Source organism: Lineus longissimus, chromosome 1 (genome assembly GCF_910592395.1).
Source record: "Lineus longissimus chromosome 1, tnLinLong1.2, whole genome shotgun sequence".
In the NCBI taxonomy this organism is placed as follows: Eukaryota; Metazoa; Nemertea; class Pilidiophora; order Heteronemertea; family Lineidae; genus Lineus; species Lineus longissimus.
Window position 1 is genome coordinate 8,118,078 of NC_088308.1, and position 19,311 is coordinate 8,137,388.

The following is a 19,311-nucleotide window of genomic DNA, read 5'->3' on the forward strand; positions in this document are numbered from 1 at the left end:
AAGTCTTGATGATACTGTAGTACAAATACATGTATGAACGAATGTTTGTACTTCAAGTAATAGCGCATTACCTCGCACGCCTACTGCATTTACTCACAAAATAAATACGGTTTTCCTTCGAGCTTTTCGATACCAGGATGTCAGAAGGATACGCTCAGTTCGGCCACATTGTGATAGTTTACACTCGATAAAAAAACGCACAATCTATAAATACATAGGTATTTGGCATCAAGGCGAACTATTTATAGAAGGTTGTTGCCACCCAGACTCAACTTAACCCAAGAAGGAGGGAATCAGACGAACCCTCAGGATGGACTAGACTATTTTGAGGATGACCCAGCGAAAATATTGATGGTCATCGGCCTCTCTCAACTCGCAATTAATTGTCATAGATAACAGCGGCACTAATATATTGACTTTACTCATGAGGACAATGACCTTACCCTAATCCCATTAACCAAGCAATTAACCAGCTCCCCTTTCATCTTTTACCCGACCCAACAAGATTTCGTATCAATCAGGAAACAGCAATTAATTTGGAATAATTAACCATGTCTCCATGGAGGAGTGCGCAGTGTATATCCTCACGAAATCAATCAATCACGCCATTAACCAAGTGACTGTGTTACAAGTGTGTGCGATAGATCACGCTCCGAGGCACTCATTGTCATCTGTCGTCTACAATGTATAAACCATTCAGGAATCGACGATATCGATAGGCAGATTTTCCCGTTTACCAGATACATGTAGTTTATTTCTTTATGATGACAAGTGAAATGTAAAAGATTTTTTGCACCCTGGCCCAATACTCCAATCGAACATAAATTGACCAACCATCGCCCCGCAACAAGCAAGCTTGGGCCACTGTGATATCAAACGCATTGATGACTTTATCGTTGACTGACTCTACTTTGGCAGTAGAATGAACGCGTAGCCACTTGTTACATTTTTGGACACATTCGATACCCCTTGCAAATAGAGTTTATTGAGGCTTGGCAGAGTAATGTTATCATGATGTCGTATTGAGGACAACACCAATTCCTGAGCGGACAATAAATAGTATTCATACCACCTCCACTGACAGGAAAGGATTAGAGGTGTCGATGTTGGTAATTGACGCTATCAATAAGAATCAGTCAATGATACCGTCCGGATAATCTAACTAGTCTCCCTTGCGATATCCTACCTGGATAGCGGTGTATCCCTCACATCTCGTTCAGTCCAGCATTTGACAACAGAAAAAATGATAGAAATTATCCATTCATGAACTGATGGAATCCACCCCATTTCATTGTCTCAATGGTGGAGCTAAAATGTAGGCCAACATTTACCTCTACCCGAGCTCAAATAAACCAATGAATAATGTGATTTTCAAATGTTTTTTGACTGCTTCCATATCTTGCACCGACCAAAGCACCAGAACCGCTGAATTCAAAACGAGGCTTCATTGGCGCATTGTGCATTTACGTACGCAGTTATCATGTGGTTCATAAATCAAAGTGTTTTAGAATACATTACCAATGACAATCATTATATTTCATTCGTGACATGCATATTCACTGTATAGATAAATCACTATATGAAAATTTCCGGCGTAAATGGGTCAATTTCAGTTCGATTGACAAATTGAGATATCAATTCCTCATAACTATTCAGCCGGGAGACCTCCCAAATATTACCTCAGATGCGAAGCTTGATAAGCGAGGCGATAACGGAATATGTCCATGGAGGAAGCGCCGCCTGTGTCAAGTTATCTACAAACTTTTCCATCTACCAATTAAGCGAGAATACCAACTTGGACATAATTATAGGTTAAGGCCGGACTAAGAACTGCTGAGCATGGATAGTTCGGTCGTCCTCTTAAGTCATATCGAATGAATTGGTGATGAAAATGGTCTTGTTCAAAAAAGATAGATTTCTTCACAGACACAGGTGCATTATTTCGTAATGCGAGTGGTTTTTATGCCACAATCCAGATTCGCACGACTAGTGCAAAAAAATTATACAATTTCCTATTTTTCATATCTGCTCTCACACTCTGAGTTCATCGATTCCTCTTCCCATGTCCTTCTTCTTCTTGTTCTTTGTATTCTTCAGCAGTCGCTTTACAGTTGTAGATCTCCAGGAATAATTCCTCCCCAAGGTGAGATGAGCAATTTTTCCCGTGATTACCGTTTCGTGCCAATCGGATTTATTGGCCCTGTGACACCGTCTTTGACTTGGCGTGGTAGAGTCCATTGCAATATACTCATGTTATGCATATCTTAGTCGGAGGACGAAACAATTAGTGATTGCACAAGGGCACAAGATGAAACAGCGGTGATTCTTTTGAAAGTCGAACCTTCGACCTCCCTGATTATGAACATGGTGCTTGACCACTGGTCTTCTTTCTCTATTCTACAGTAAAATTATGTGGTAAGCTTTGCGACTCATACAAAGACAACTTGCCCGAATGTCAAGGGCAATTCCACCCCCCCCCCCCCCGGCAGGGTACTGATGCATACTTGACTTTATGTGACGTGACACAAATTCTTATCCATCAAGTCATATCGATAGCCACCAGCGGATGCAATAAATCAAGTCAGGTCCTAAAATACAATTACTTGAATGTCAGTCATGGATTCCGGTCATTTGTCGTTTTTCCAACATGCAGTCAAATAAATTAGATTATTTGTCTGTCAGTGATTGCATTACGGGATGACACCAACCCTTATAACCGGTGGAGACGAATATTCTCGGTTGTCTTCATAATTTGTCTTAACATTTTGTCACAGACACGTATAGATAACACACGAACGGGAAAAACCTAGTCGTACTGAAGAAGTGGTAGAAATACATAACAATTTTATTTGATAGCTCCTCAATCCACATTAAATATCAGCTAGAAAGAGGCTCAACTTCTCAAGATGACCGACGTAGCTGTTTATAGAAAATGCTTCCGACTTTAAACTACAACACAACAACAGAAACGGCAGGAAGAAGAGCCCCCGGGAAATGCTTATTATAAACCGCGAGATGCGGAATGCGAAATCGCGAGATGCAAACCTCGGTGAGAGTACCATGCGCCACGTACAGGATGTATTGCAAATATGGATGGAACCTGAAAAGGCGAGCATTCATGAGACCGAGGCTGTATTAGGGAGCTATCCTTGTTTTGATTGGCCCATTGGAATAGACTCCGCTGTGCGATGTGTGGAACCTAATCTATAGCCTAGTTTCGATGGTCAGACTATCCCGCGCTATTTTTAGGGATGACCAGACCAAGTGCATGCCCTGTGTTATCGGTCAGTCATGTGTATGGTGACTTGTGCCGCCAGGCGTAACGGGAAAATAATCTTGATACATGCAGCATCCTGAACCTCGTGGTATTATACTTACAGTATATCTTGATAAATTGCAAAAACCGTCGGTGTCAAGATGAACATGCAGTTGCATGCAGCCTTTGTATTGTCTTCGGCCCTACTATCATTGAATGGTACGGTGGCTGGGAAAAGACATCGAAAAAAAAAATTCTCGGCGGGACGAAGTCGTCCCCCCGAGATAATAAGTCGTCCCCCCGATATAATGAAAATGAAATTATTATTATTATTTTTTTTTTTTCGTAAATCGTCCCCCCGACTTACTAAGTCGTCCCCCGAGATAATAAGTCGTCCCCCGAGATAATAAGTCGTCCCCTCGACATAATAAGTCGTCCCCCCGAGATAATAAGTCGTCCCGCCGAGAATTTTTTCGATGTCCTTTCCCAGCCACCGTAGAATGGAGAGGTGGACAGTAGCATCAGAAATGGTGATTGATTGTCACTGTCCAGGGAAGAAGAAAATCTTGTGGCAGAAAACAATGATTACTCATCTCGCGATTTCGCGATTTCTCATCTCGCGGTTTATAATAAACCCCCGGGGAATAACCATTGAATCTGTAGTACTTAGAGGAGTGAAATTCTTTGCACTAGACTTGAACAATTTGCCACTACTGCAGCAATACGTCACGAGTACCTTACTGAAATGCTCAAGCCGAAAAGAGGCATCGCTCGTCATGAGGCAACTGTTTGCAGACACTTGTCGACATTGTCGCATCACGACACCGTGTTCACATCTCAGATTCCTTATTTCAGAATATCAGACTGCCTGTATTATCACGCTGTCTGTTAAGGATGAAGCATGTTTTCAACTAAAGCCATAAAATGTATGAGGCAAACCTACGGGAAGCCGAATACCATTGTCTAGATTTCCCATTATCCGGGGTGGCATTTGTCAATTTCGTGATCACGATTGCATGTAGCCTTCGTGATTACCAGACAGAGAAAATAGCTATGTCGTAAACGTACGGTTGATCAATAGCTAGGAGCCCACAGACTGAAGTAAATGTCCGCGAAATCATGTCGCCAGTGTCTTTAAAATTCTTTTTTACCTTTCTTTAGGCCTATCGAACCGCATGAAGCGGTTAATGGAGGGTCGAAGTTATCACGATTGGTCCTGATAATCATTTCTTGATAAGACACAGTGGGAATTTAAGCCTATGTGCTATGTAGCGGGCTCTGATATGCTGAGTGACACTTGGGGTGTGACCCATCGGGCAACATGTGGGAGTACTTCAATCTAGCTTTTCCAAGCAGGGAATGTCGGTTTTCATCATGTTCATGGTGATAGAGACACGGAAGCATCAGGCCCATGGCTCGTTTGCCCTGTGGTGCATATTTAAATGGCATTGGCATCATCTTTTTAACCAAGAGGGTAAATGATCGACTCTTGATCGGATCAAAACCGTTTAATGTATTCGTCCGTGAGTAATGCACTAAACCCTACTTGCTTCTCTCCAACCAGGCATTAGTCAGAAACTAGCTGGCAGAAATGGCGAAAAGTAAGTGGTAGCAACGAGTGCATATGTAGTGGCAGCTTAGTTATGAGATATTCCCAAAGAGTAGAACCTAATTCAAGAACAGGCCATGAGCTAGATAAATGTACTTTTCAGCCCTTTACGCGATTTGAGCTTAACTGGAAGCTTTATTATATATCTATAGTCTCAGCATAATCATTATCGATGCATGTCCATAGTATCAGAGTACGACATAGGGTGGAATTCACCAAGGCATTTTATCTGTCGTTTAACGGTTGTCCGCGTACAAATTTGCTTAAACGCACGATCGTCGCCGTGAGGGTATGTTTATCTCCGCGTCTAAGGCATTGGTTGTTGGAATACCTCGCCCATTCGAAGAAAGTTACTGTCAGGAATGGACGGCATTCTCGATTTCTTTGAGCTGGCGCAGGAGGAGGCGGTTGAAGAACAACAGGTGGCCCCTCCTCGTGCGGAGAGAGTTTACGAGCAACGGGTAGACCCTCTAACCAAATAATATGATGACAGAAAATTCGCAGAGAGATACAGGATTTCAAAGGACAGTTTCCGATGGCTTGTTGGTGTGCTACAGGATGACTTATTGCACGAAACGGACCAGAATCATGCTCTGACCCCGGCACAGCAACTGTTCGTGACCTTACGTTTTTATGCGAGGGCATCATTCCAGATGGACATAGGCGACATGTGCGGAGTATCACAGGCGACCGTCTATCGGGCTGTTCATCGGGTTACACTACTATAAAACGAAGACCCCACCTACTATAAAGCGAAGACCCTACTATAAAACGAAAACCCCACCTACTATAAACCGAAGACCCTACTATAAAACGAAGACCCCACCTACTATAAAGCGAAGACCCTACTATAAAACGAAGACCCCACCAACTATAAAGCGAAGACCTTACTATAAAACGAATACCCCACCTACTATAAAGCGAAGACCCTACTGTATAAAACGCTTTTTGTAGGTAATAAAAACGTGTTACGTGCGAAACGGGTTCATTGGCCGGTCTGGCCGTCTCTTTCTGCACACAGGGTGTACACTTCAGTCTAAGGTGCTCGCAAACAGGTCGAGCACGCCGGCATACAGTATAGAAGCTATTTTTAGCGCACGATGAGTGTGATACGGGGCGTAGCTCAATGGTTATGGTATGATCTCAATGTTCCTATTTATGAAAGGGGGGGGGGGGGGGATTTCTCTAAGACTGTGACCTTGCATATTAATAGGGTCTTCGCTTTATAGTTGGTGGGATCTTCGTTTTGTAGTAGGGTCTTCGCTTTATAGTAGGTGGGATTTTCGTTTTATAGTAGGGTCTTCGCTTAAAAGTAGGTGGGATCTTCGTTTTATAGTAGGGTCTTCGCTTAAAAGTAGGTGGGATCTTCGTTTTATAGTAGGGTCTTCTCTTTATAGTTGGTGGGTTCTTCGTTTTATAGATCTTCCATCTTCGGTTTATAGACACCCGGTTGCATTACATGTAGGTGTCACGGATTTTAAGCCGACTATGTCACAAGCCAGCTTGATCATGTTGATAATTGCTAACACTGAGCTCATCAGTAATAATTGCGTATGTTCTTTTTCTTTTCACAAAAGTTGGCCAATTTTTACCTTACGTATAACCCTGGGCAACAGGCCAGTTGGCCTTAGTGTCAATAAATTCATTCATTCATTCATTCATCCATTCATTCATTCATCCATTCATTCATCCATTCATTAATCTATTCATTCATTCAAAAGTTGACCAATTTTGGTCTCTGCGGTATTGTATTAAATCGCGAGAAGTTACACACCATCTCATTCATCATGCCCATACATTCTTGCGGCCAATAATAAATCGTCTTTATAGCCGGTGCAATACTCGAGAAGAACAATAAGGGAGTGCATCATGATGATAAGCTTAGGAGCCCAGGGCCATAATGAGTAGCTTTTATGAACTGCTTACAATTGTTGAAGTACACAGCGCCATTTATATGATCTTATATGTTCTTATTGCCAATTGTCCTGTCAGCTATAAACAGACTTTCTTTGCTTACTATGACAACACAAATCATAATTCAGGTGTCGTGAAACTCTTACTCCATCCGGTATATAATAGTGGGGTCAACCGCCGTACTTTTACTTCATCATCGTTGCTGGTGTTGACGAAGCCATGACGTGAATGGCTTCGTTAACGGACTCTATCATTCTGTTTGTTTATAGAGGAATCGAAAACCAACCAATGTTTTTCTTTAAAATATTTCAGATCTAGTTTTACCCCACAACAGCAGAAGTACGAGTTTCATCCACTTACACCGTCAAAAGCTGAGAGTTTGCTAGCGATAACGACGTTACCGCATTGACCTGCTCAGGCGACATGTTTCTTGCGCCACGACGCGCCATAATATCGGATTTGCCAATTATTGGCATGCCGTTGGCCGACGCTGGTGAGCCTGTGAGTCACAGGTTACGAGAATCGAGATTTTGCCGTTAATTGTCGAACGGAGACGACAGGGAAAAGTATAGTTCTATTTTTGTTAAAGTCGTTGGTAAATTCTAAAATGATTTCACTCTGGAAGGCATAGTAAAATAAAGCGCACATACAACAACGTCATCCTTAAATGAATTTAGACAACCACCTTATTGCAACTCGAACACTACAGTACCATCCAATGATCTTATTGTGCATATGCCATACTGTCAAATAAAGAAAGTGTGCAATCGAAAAGAAAACCTGGTTCGTATTGTCCCCCAGCAAGGGAAGAATGTTGTGAGTCTGTTTAATCCGATATGATTTTTCAGGCTGTTCTCTTAACAAGGTGATTTAGGTTCCGCAGTCTATCATCGGATTTTGAAGAGAAATTAAAATGACGAATTTAATCAAACCTTCATTGAAAGTGTGTCATCATTCTAATCAGACACACTTCCCAGTTCCGATGACGGTTTTTCGCAGTCTGCTTGACCAGAATATGATATCAACGCTTAGAAAGTAGTACACGTGTCCTATTATAGTGCAAGAGTGTTACATATCCACCCAAGGGCTATAACTTGATCTCAACTATACTAAGTACACTCAGCAAATTAGATTGAGTCTGATTTCATTATTCCGGCTACTGAGTCAGAGTGTTAGAATCCCTTATTATTAGATTTAAAAACCTCACGGAGCACATCCTATTAGATTCGGCTTGGATGGCCAATTTGATAAGGTTAAAGTTCAGCTCTGCTCGTTCCACTTCAGTTCCACTGAACAAGGAGTTCAGAATGATGTGATTACTAAAATCTAATCGTACCTACTGGACCAGCCAGTCCGAATAATGAGGAATGATTTTTTATGAGATTTTTCAAGCAAAATGTCGCTGCAAATAATGTCTAATTTTCTGCAGCGCCTCAAACTACTTTTAAAATAGCAGATGACATACCTGCACTTATTCTCAGAAAGAGTTTCCTATAGAGCAATTACCAGACTCAATTGTCGAATCCATTATGTCCCATTAAATTACTAAACGCAGCGAAATGGCTGTGCAAAATGAAGGGTACGTTTTTGCCCGCAACTAATACAGCGATTCCCCTAGAGTTTCACAAGAGCCCTTCGAAGCTACCGGGAGCAATGTATTTAGCCTAGGAACTATTATCACGAGACTATTGGAGCGTCAACCACAACTGCCTTTAATGTATTCAGGGGAAAAAAAAGTATATGTAATGCGATTATAAAAACAGAAATGTAGAGCCGATGAACCGTGTTATATTCTTGGGAGTTTAACATTTTGGACGCCCCCTGAAGAAAAACAGGTAAACGTTAAAACAGACATTAAAACTGCTTGTAATTGTGCTGCACTCAGCTTGATTGAACTCCCGAAGGGTCGGTGATGACGTCACGTGAAACCTCTCTATTAGTCGGTTGCTTTCTATTTATTACATTGTCAAAAAACCCAGCGCAAATGTTTGTGGGAAATTCATTTTTAAAGCCATTGCAATATCGCGCAGTCTGCTTACGAGGTTTACTGTACTTGAGGCGATATTTTGCCCAAAAAATTCGTGTACGCCTCCGCGCACCGTTAAGCATGATCGTAATGGCGTTGCGATATGGCTATTTACGATGGATGTAATGGTGCACGCTTAATAACATGTTTTTGGGGTAGCTCAGGTAACTTCGACCCCATCCGTGGCGCAGCGGAATGTCGAGGAGGCCCCGTTGATTTACCCGAGGCAACCCATACTTTTTCAGTACATACAGTGGATGCACTGTCAATACTGAGCGCTCTGGTCTTCCTGGTTTTTCACTTGGCTCGAGGTTACCAATCTTTGTGAAAAACACGTGACCGGACACCGGAAGCCGACGCCCTCAAATCTAGTTCACGACGAGTGAAATGCCGTCAAGTACCAGTCTCGCTAATGAGTGAATGGAGGAGACAGGTGAAAGAGTATAGTTTTGGGGGTTTTATTCGCCGATATTTTCAAATGGCCGTTTTAATTACATGCAATATCCAAGTACAACTGTCACATCTCGCCACGTGGAGATCGTATGAAATTCCTGTGTTCTAACCGCAAATTTAGGCAGTCCAGGCGAGGTGTGCTGCTCTGAATGTCGACTGGCGAGGCATTGGGTGATATGAATAAAGACTAGCAAATTCTTTTATCTAAATCTCCATGTACATTTACACTAGGCCTTTCTGTACAAAACTGAAGTAAAAGCATTTACTAGTCTTTATTCATATCACCCAATGTTTTAGGTTTATGTCGATTCATGGTTACAGGTTTACCTTCTGTGATGGAGATATCTTCATTTCTCTAAACATTAATAGACAACTTTTCGGGCATCGATTTGTTTTTGAGGAGATTTAAAGTCATGACTTGCTGAAATGTTGCAACGAAAATCTAGAGATGGATCGTAAGACACTGTGTAAGATGTCATCGGGAAAAAACCCAATTGAAGGCAGCTGGTCCGAAAGAGGTGCATTTTCTTCAAGCAGGATGTCTGATCAATTTTGCCGCATCATTGTACATGTAAACTGTTTACTTTTGATGGGAACACAAAAGTGTGTTAAGGCCATTTCATGGTATCGGCACATACTTGGTAATAGTAACACCGTCATACCCACAGCCTTTATTTTTCTTCAATGGAAATTGTTGTGCAGTTGCTTTAAAGAAGAGCCACACCACAGCGTTATCTGATATGGTGACAAGCGTAGATAGATGTAGGTAAGAGTTGCTTTTTTCGTAAGTAAACTTCGAAGAAACAGTGTCTTACGCATGGTTTCAGAAATCCATTAGCGAGGCCTTTTTCATGCTTCCCGTAACTGTATTTTTCAGAACTTCCAACTTTAAGCCAACTGCTTGCCCTTTTCCTTTCAAAGCCGATGCCTACCACACACCTGCTGGCAATATGTCCGGCCCTCGGCATGAGCCTGTATTGGGCCGAGAGAAAAATTATCTCCATCCTATAGCCTGCATGGCTAATAGACATTGACAGATTTTCCCTGTGTACCCCTTAGTCTCTGCAGTTCTTACAATTATTCAAATAATGGACCCCTCCCTGTAACCGAGTACATTTATTTCTAGAAACCAAAAGTTAAAATGTGTGTAGTAATCAGTGGTGGGAAGCGTTACAAATAAAGATTTGCTGATTTTGATCACGCTCTGTAATATTCGAAAGGATTTCCACAGTATGCTATGCTTCAAGAAATACCCTAGTCCAATGGTTATGAAACACTTATCGCATATCTAGCCAACAATTATTCATGAATTTCATGTGAAGCTTGTAATGAAGTGTTCAATGAAGTGATTCTGTGGATGAATAACATTACATGTACGTCATGATTGGCCTGCCTAACACCTTAAATGATTGGGAGCATCTTGACTCTCAATCCAAAGCACCTGGCGATGATTAGATATTAAAGAGCTACATGTAGAGGGATAGCTAGTTTTTCTAATTGAAAAATTGGATTTAAAAGTGATTGATCTCAATATGGGCGGTAAACACTAGGCTCTTTACTGCAGTCACTTCGGCCTATTCTGTTCTCCCCTAGGGAAGAACAGCAAGGTCCTTGCCTTTTGGTACAATCAGTATTTGGACTAGCACTCCCATACCGGCAAATTCAGGTTCATCTCAGATCTGATGTAGCTGGTCGATAGCAAGAGAGGTTATCTGAACTGTAAATCAATGAGGGATTGCGGGCTTCCATCGCCTTCTCACCGGTCGGAAGCGGGGAACTATATGAACTTTTAGACGTCCTTTAAGATCTACTTTGTTATCAGTTGTATATGGAGATCTATTTTTGCCAGAGATATCAATACATAATGGGTTTCGGAAGCTTTCAGGGCGTTTCCAAGAAATTGCATCACCCCGTACGTTTCAAGATACGAGACTTGTTTATAATGGATAGAGATGTCGTTATAAGCTTATGTACCATAGATTACTTAATTGCTTCTGTAATCTCTACGAAATGGTTAAAATGAAACGGCCATGGGCCATTGTGTGTCCTGTGTACAATGTTTCAAGTTCATAGCTCTAGCGGTTAAGAAACGTGCCACTCTTTTTGATACAGGATACAGACAACGACGACGACGACGGACGACGGATACAGCGATGTTGTATAGACTCCCCTACGATGAGCCAAAAAGTGAGGTGGAAGTCACATTAATATGAAGTACGTGTATGTTGTATTATTGTCTGTGAGATTAATTGTATATACCATCCCCTTAGTCATAAATATTTCGTAGGCAGTCACTTGACATCATACACATAGGTAGGTTGCGAAACCTGCCTATCAAAAATACAAAATTACAAAACAAGTCTTCAACTCGTAAACTAATAAAGCATATTTAATCAGAACATCGCAATGTGATGTGTTTTATCTTCAAGGGGAACGGATGTTAAAATTTCCGAGTTGGACCGGCCGGGGCTAATAAAGATTGTGAAACTGGACAATAAAGTAACCGAATCAGGACGTTTCCCATCACTTTGCAACACTTTCAACATGAAGGGAGTTGTGATGTTATCAGCCGTGCTCCTTGCATCATGGATGAGCCTGGTGACAAGTTCGTTAGACCCCGGGGAGCAGGCTAAGGTATCCATGGCCATGGATACCGCACAGTATGTCCTAAGCGCCGTAAACGAAGCAACACAAGCTCAGTCGAAGGCTATTACAGAAGCTTTGAAGAAGTCGCCTTCAATGACAAGTGTTCAAATTCTCAAGAGCCAGGAAATACTTAGGAAATTTGCTTCGACGGTCGGGAAGGCTCTCAAGGCAATCCAGGGATTTGCAGCAGTCGCAAGTTTCATCTTCACGTTCTTCATGCAAAGTGAGTTATCTGTCATCACTGATCTGATCAACGAACGTTTCAAAGAAGTCAACTCTAAACTTGATAGTTTAGACGAGAAACTGGACGCGATCGAAGTTTCGCTCAAGGCCAATACGGCATTCAATACCTTCTTGGCAATGTGGATCAAGTGGGAATACGCGTCCAAAAATGGGGCGAAAAAGCTGAAAGATATCCGAAACGCCATGTCCAGGACAACCCGAAAGATCGAGAAAGTTAAGTTGGCAGAGGAATACATCAAGTATTTCGAAAACAACAACTTGGATGGTAACTTACTGAACCTTTATAGAATGGCGTCCCAAGCTGAAAGTACTACCAACCGTAACATCTTCGACAGATTCATTGCTGAATACGGGTGCGACATCAGCAAGATATCGCAGCTGATGATTATCATTCAGAACGTGATGACCAGCGCAGCACAACAGGAACTGACGTACTACTTCTTTAAAGGTGACCAAACGAGGGCCATGAACAGTTTTGCAGATGTCCAGAACTATTTCTTTGAGATTCGTCGCGCGTTTGACGACCGAGTTTGGTCTTGTAAAAGCAACTCTATTGACCACGCCAGGAACGATGCAAAGAAAACGATGAAGGCAATGAAAGATTCGTCCAGAGAGGATGTTGCGCATGCTATATTCAAAGAACTGAAAGTGAAGTATCCGTGGTACACATGGGCTGTAGCTGCCGTCAACTCGGATGGAAGCAGCATTCGAGGCCTGGAATGGCGCGGCACTACGTACTTTGTGCTCAAAGACCGAGCAGATCCAGATAAAGTGAAATCCTACTACGTTGTCTACGAAGATACGAAGGTTATTGCAAGTTGCAATGAAATCAAGCAAGCAAAGACTTTGCTGGTATTCAAACGATGCGATGGTTGTAACTCGGATTACATTTACGGGTCTGACAACATTCTTTCTGGTAAGAAATGTCAAAGCTCCACATTGGAACAGCTGGTACCGTTGAAGGACGAACTTTTGTCAAGTAGCAGATGCCCAAAGTGCACAAAGACTCAAATCAGTAGTTACTTTGATCTACGACTGCGGCGCTTCATCATTCCTATAATGAACCACTGTAGTGTGGCCCAGTGCGTGAAACAGTTAAAAACAGAAATCGAACGTTGGGACTTCATCGCATCGGCTGTTAACATTAACTACAACGTTTGTGGATCGGATAAATGCAGCGGTCATGGACAATGCAAGTCGATATCGTTTACTACAACCCATCAGTGTATTTGTAACAGTTACTATGAAGGTGAATTTTGTGAGAAACGTATCGAGTTTGATGACAAGATTGAGAAAATGTTGTCTGAATTAAGGCACATTTTCAATGTCGTGAACGGAGTCCCAACAGCAGTTGACAACTACTTCGCTATCTTGTCCCTATCAGAAAATCTAAACCAAGTGTGGCAGAAGATAAAAGCTTCGTTTGCCCACACCAACAATCTCATCAAACATTCAAATACCATCAATCAAGTTGAATTTGTCGCCCACTTGTACACGAGACTACAGAAGAATGCGTTAACCTTTGACCAATTCGGCCAGCAACTTCACGGCTTCTTGCAGACTGTTTCCCCATCTGAGCTGGAGTTCCGTTTGAAGAATATTATCCTTGGCCGAGGTACTTTAGAAACACCAGGGAATGGCATATATGGTTCGTACAAACGTGAATATGCCAGTCAGAACGGTGGCGGCTGTTCGACCAAGTACAACACTGATATCATGACTCTCCGCGACAATTTATCCTACCTAGACCAGACGTTTGGAGAAGCCCTTCTTCTTCACCAGAAGTGGCTTATCGAAGCCAAAGCGACCACGGAGGATGAGCGAGCCAAGCATAAGAAAGAAGCTGCCAAGATTTACAATATCTTCAAAGATCGCCAGAAAGAATACAACGAGTACTGGAAATCATACAGCTGTGGCCCCATCAGCGTCAGTGGTACTAACGTTGACTGTAAGAGCGAATTAACATTTGAGGGTATGGACATAAATTTGCTATGTGACCAGAAGAGGAAAGCAACCCCAAACACGCTTAAATGCCAACGTGTCAATGGTACACTGAAATGGAATGGTCAGCCGGAATGTAAATTTGTTTGGGGTAAGTACGGTGGTTGGGGAAAATGTAGCAAAACGTGCGACGGGGGATACAAGTTCCGCTACAGGAGCTGCATTGGGACTTCTGATGTCACCAACTGCCAGAGAGACCAAGGCGGCACCCAATCCGAGACGGCTGACTGTAACACTCAACTTTGCTGTCAGGCGAAGTACGGGAAATTTAAGTGCTCAAATGGCAAATGTATCTCGAAAAGCTATGTCTGCGATAATGATAACGATTGTGGGAATTTTGACGACGAAAGGAGGATACACTGTCCGAATTTTATCCGATCTGGTGATATGGTAGCTCTCGAAAGCAACAACCAACGTAGTAAATGGTTGAGTTGCTATTGCACGGTTAACTGCGGTGAGGACCGATGCAAGCTACGAGGATGCCCAGGCAGCACAATGGACTCGCATGACTGGTATGATTGCGCGGGGGAAAGATTCATGTTTTATGCCATAGACCGCAGTGATGGTCAGGTTGTACGCCACGGTGACCGAGTGGCATTTCAGTACGGATGGGATAGCTCTACTGACAGAGGAAACTGGCTTAGCTGCCAGTGGGGATATTGGGGAGGTTGATATTATTGCCCGACACGAACATGCCCTGGGTACATCTGGCAAAGCCACGATGCTGATGCCTGCCCGGGTGAATTGTTTCGGATTTATTCACCCGATCGCCTGGGAAGTTGTTCCAGCAAGGTCCAAACCAATTGCCGAGGCGAACCAATACAGAAGGGCGATACCGTGTTCATTTTCCACAACACGTGGTTTCTCAGCGAACACGACGGTGACATCAAAACACGACCTTGTCCCGGTCAACACATTACAGAATCCGACAAATCCGGGTGCCGATCCGAGAGCTGGAAAATATTTGCACGCTAATTCCACAAAAGGCGGTGAAGGACGACATGCACATACAGACATACATACATCGTGTGACATTTCTTTCAAAAAGAGATGCTTTTATCAGCAAAACAGCTTCAACATGGTTTAAGATTAGTCGGGAATATATAAAGGCACTGAACGATTTATCAAGACCTACCCATGAAAGATGGTTCAACCAAAAGTACTTACGATAATTGGCATTGACTATTAATGTTATCAAGTCGATTTCTTAGTATTCATGTTCGTCTATTCTCTTCTAATCAAAAATAAAAATATAAACGCAAGAAACGGAACGAAAATTTCGTTGTGCAAATTCTTCGCTATCTATTGTAATTCTTCGCTATCTATTGTATAGTAATAACGTTTTTTACGACACGTTTAATGGCAAGCCATTTCATCAGAAAAAGGTGTGGTGATTCGTCTGGCCGCTACTGGTCTCCAGGGGAAGCGGGCAAAGTGTGGCCCCTTATGTGAAATACTGTATTTCGCGTAAGCGTCAAAATTACTGTACGATTCGAAATGCGACATCATTGCATTTCCATACTTCAACTAAAGTGTGCTCTTTTGTTAAAAGTAGCACCGCTGTATGGGATGAGGGACATTATTACATCAATAATCTTTAGTACATTTGATCGTACAGAGTAGGTCGCCAATCAGTAAGAAAATTATATGAACTAAAAATCGCGGTTAGATATGAGGGATTCTGTTGCAACAGGAAACTATTTTGTGCTTGGCTTCTGGGAATATATGGAATGATAACTCATTTGTGCCTCTAGGCATATGTCCATAATACAAATCATTTCCCGCAGTTATATGCAGCAGACAGCCTACAATCAATCAATGTCGCATCAAATCACAAGTGGCAAGGACGTTTGTTATATGGAACAGCTACACCGAAATGATATCGCCTGGTTGGAGATTGCAGTGGTACGGTGGCTGGGAAAGGACATCATGCAATTTTTTTTCAAAATAATCTCGGAATTCCAGCTTTTTATCTTGGAATTCCGACTTTTCTTCTCGGATTATGACTTACGAACTCGAGGCTTAAACTCCTGTCACGCAATAATTCTGGTTAATAAATATTTACTTAGTTCTCAAAAGATCATGTTTGCCCTGATTCGGTACTTAATACCATGATTTAATTGGCACGAATTGTGAAAAGGGAAGTTGAATGTTAATGTGTGTGTTGATGGCACAGCCACTGACAAAACGTGAAGGACGTTGTAAAAAAAATCGAACTTTCGAGATAAAAAGTCGGACTTCCGAGAATATTAAAACAAAAAAAAACATGATGAGATAAAAAGTCGGAATTGTGAGACTATTCTGAAAATAAATTGCATGATGCCCTTTTCTCGCCACCGTACAGTGGACACTTCTGTGAACATGATACATTAATCTTCGTTTGGAGTACTCGGCTGACCAACAAGTGTTGCGTGTCACATACATTTCATTCGATTGACCGATCCAGTAGCCTGGGAGCAGCGAAGCGGAGTCTGATTGATAGGATGAGCTACGACAACCAATTCCGATCATCTTCAATCAATATTAATCGACAGTAAGCAATATGCCCCAGTTACAATTATGAACAGTCTCTCGATATATGTAGCGTTATTTTTCATCGCCTCGTTTCCGCCGTAGCGTGGTCTCCATTTTTTTATCAATTCGCTGAAATTTCAAAACAAATTTTTTCCGCCATATTTCTTTTCGCCTGTCTAAAGTTATAGGGTCCGAGTGGCACTTGGTCACTCAGCCGCGCTATAATCAATTGCATTCCGTTTTCAAATTATTTACAATATGCGATTCATCATTAGCAAAAAAATGTGTGTGGAAAATTTGCCACGAATTTCGTTTTGAATGATGACAGTTGGCAGTCTCTATTACCGTTAGGTGGAGCTGGTGGTTAGCTGTCCAATATAACAGATCCCCTGCCCATGTCAATTTAATTACCCTTTTACTTTGCCTTTAGATATCGTTTTACTTTATTTCTAAATCCATGCTAACTATACCAAGAACCTGACGAATTGTGTTATAAACGGCCTCGTCTATCGCATCGAAATCCAGCCGTTTGCGTTACAAAATTGACTGCTTATAACTGAACTTGAATAGAATTATTGATCAGCAATGAAATACATGTATACGAATCGGCGTTCTAAAAATCCAAAATTGCAAGTATTTGGGCAACTCATAGATGAAAATATCTACCGTTGACCTAAATTAAAATTTTATCTGCTCCCATGCAAGTAATAAAACCGAGAAGAAGAATCATGATCACCCGAGATAATATCTCGATCGCCCGAGTTATTTATCTCGAGCGATCGAGATAATAAGTCCATAGATCGAGATATTTCCTGAAAAAAAATGTTCATGTTGAAAAAAAGATCATGTGATGTCGTTAGTAGATTGGGTACCGGTCTGTGATCATGAAGCAAAAAATTGGTACTACCAAAAACTACCGACAAGTTTGATACCATACAGGTCGTGGGTTCAGCCCGGATCCATTACGACACTTTGAAACTCAAGTATGGCTCCTTCGGGCTTTGCCAAGGTTTTGGACCAGACCTTTGGTCGGTCGGGGCCTGCTATTTAATGACAGAGGATGTCATTTGTTAATCTCTTGACGCAAGGGCCCAACGCGCCGCGTAGCGGCAAAAAAGCGAAGCTAGCGAAACATTTATAACGGGTCACCGTCACTTATTATTGGACTTATAGCGCATTTACGGGGTTGCAACTATTTTGCTTTATAGTGTCACCAGGAAAGAAAAGCATGCGACCTAACGCCGATCTATTTGTATAAAGTGATAATTGGAAGGTATATAGTAGGAAATATCAATAAAATAATCATTCCATATCGTCTTTTGAGGGCATTTTTGATTGTAAAAAATATATGTGTACGTCACCGTAGTCTCTGCAATGATAATTTTATCAGAGCAGTCTCACGCAAGTAGAAGTTCTTTACCTATTAGTTCTTCACTTATTAGTCTCAACGTCTGGCGCAAAGCCAGACGTTTTCCATTACGATTTCACTACGATGTTTGACAAGAAGGAGCAGTGCGCGAGATATGCTAATGAGCAGACTTCCCTCGCTTGAGTTTCTGAAGAATGTTCCATATCGCGCTAAGCTCATCACTGCTGATTATGACAGGCGTGCAACGGTAGGTATCACCTCCCCAACTTCCACCCTGATACGGTACAATAAGTTACCATTTGATGGGAATGGGAGAATGCCCTCACTGTGTATGGAGTCATAGGGATAAGAAGACATTATTCATTAGTGTTGGTACAAGTGATTTTGCCCAAAAAGCATGCGCATTCAAAAAACAAAATATGCAAGGTATCACGTACATGACCATGACGACGTGCAGAAAGTGCACTGGCCAGTGCATACCCTATGGCTATGTACTAGTAAACATGGTAAACATGGACAACATCATTATTCATCGGCAGTTCATTTTACTCCGAGCTTTTCCTGAAACATATAGCCATGATGATTAGGCCTACCATGTACCATGACCAATAACAGCACTAGATCATGATCATGTAGATGTCAACAAGTTCATGTAGATGTCAACAAGTTCACATGAACCGTATAATCCAGCATGGCGCATGTGGGGCATGCGTCTAAACCAAAGCCCCAAAATCACTTGTTTTGGTCTATTTCACTTGTGTTTCCCCCGTCTCCCAGTCCATAATACATTTACACAGTTTACAATCCCCGATCATGGCCCAACAAAAGGTCATCGGTTGACTAAAGGAAAACAACTGTTCAATGGATTTATAGTTGAATGCGATCAAACTACGTCTTTTCAATCGTGGATTGTAAATTTAACCCCATGGGCCTAGGGAAGGCCCTATAACAATACTTTCGACACAGTTATTATCTCCGCTGCCTCCACCATGTTACACACAGTGCTCACTGCTGATTCTAAAATGCGCCACCTAGTCAAAGCAGGACATATGTTCTCCTAGGAATACATCTCTTTCCAATATTTCGTCATTCCACTATCGTCATCACCTCATCATACTTTCATTGACATTACAGGCACACATCCACAGAGCACTCTTCAAATCATCTACACAGTGGTTATCCAACTAGGATTATAAAGGTAATTTTCTTAGCCCCGCACAGTGGGTTTCAGTCTTGATAAAGGGGCACTATTGCTAGCAGCTAGGTAGGCAAGATAAAGT

At 42.0% G+C, this 19,311-nt stretch overlaps 2 protein-coding genes across 2 annotated transcripts in view; one reads left to right on the top strand and one right to left on the bottom strand.

The window, feature by feature from the left end:
• LOC135487800 (neuropeptide SIFamide receptor-like) overlaps positions 1-19,311 on the bottom strand; it is a 144,505-nt gene that overhangs the window by 68,460 nt on the left and 56,734 nt on the right. The gene's annotated exons all lie outside the window — the stretch shown is intronic.
• Positions 11,813-15,411, top strand: LOC135487772 (SE-cephalotoxin-like). Its single transcript, XM_064771850.1, has one exon. The coding sequence runs from the start codon at positions 11,818-11,820 to the stop codon at positions 14,818-14,820; it is 3,003 nt and encodes a 1,000-aa protein (XP_064627920.1). The 5' UTR covers positions 11,813-11,817; the 3' UTR covers positions 14,821-15,411.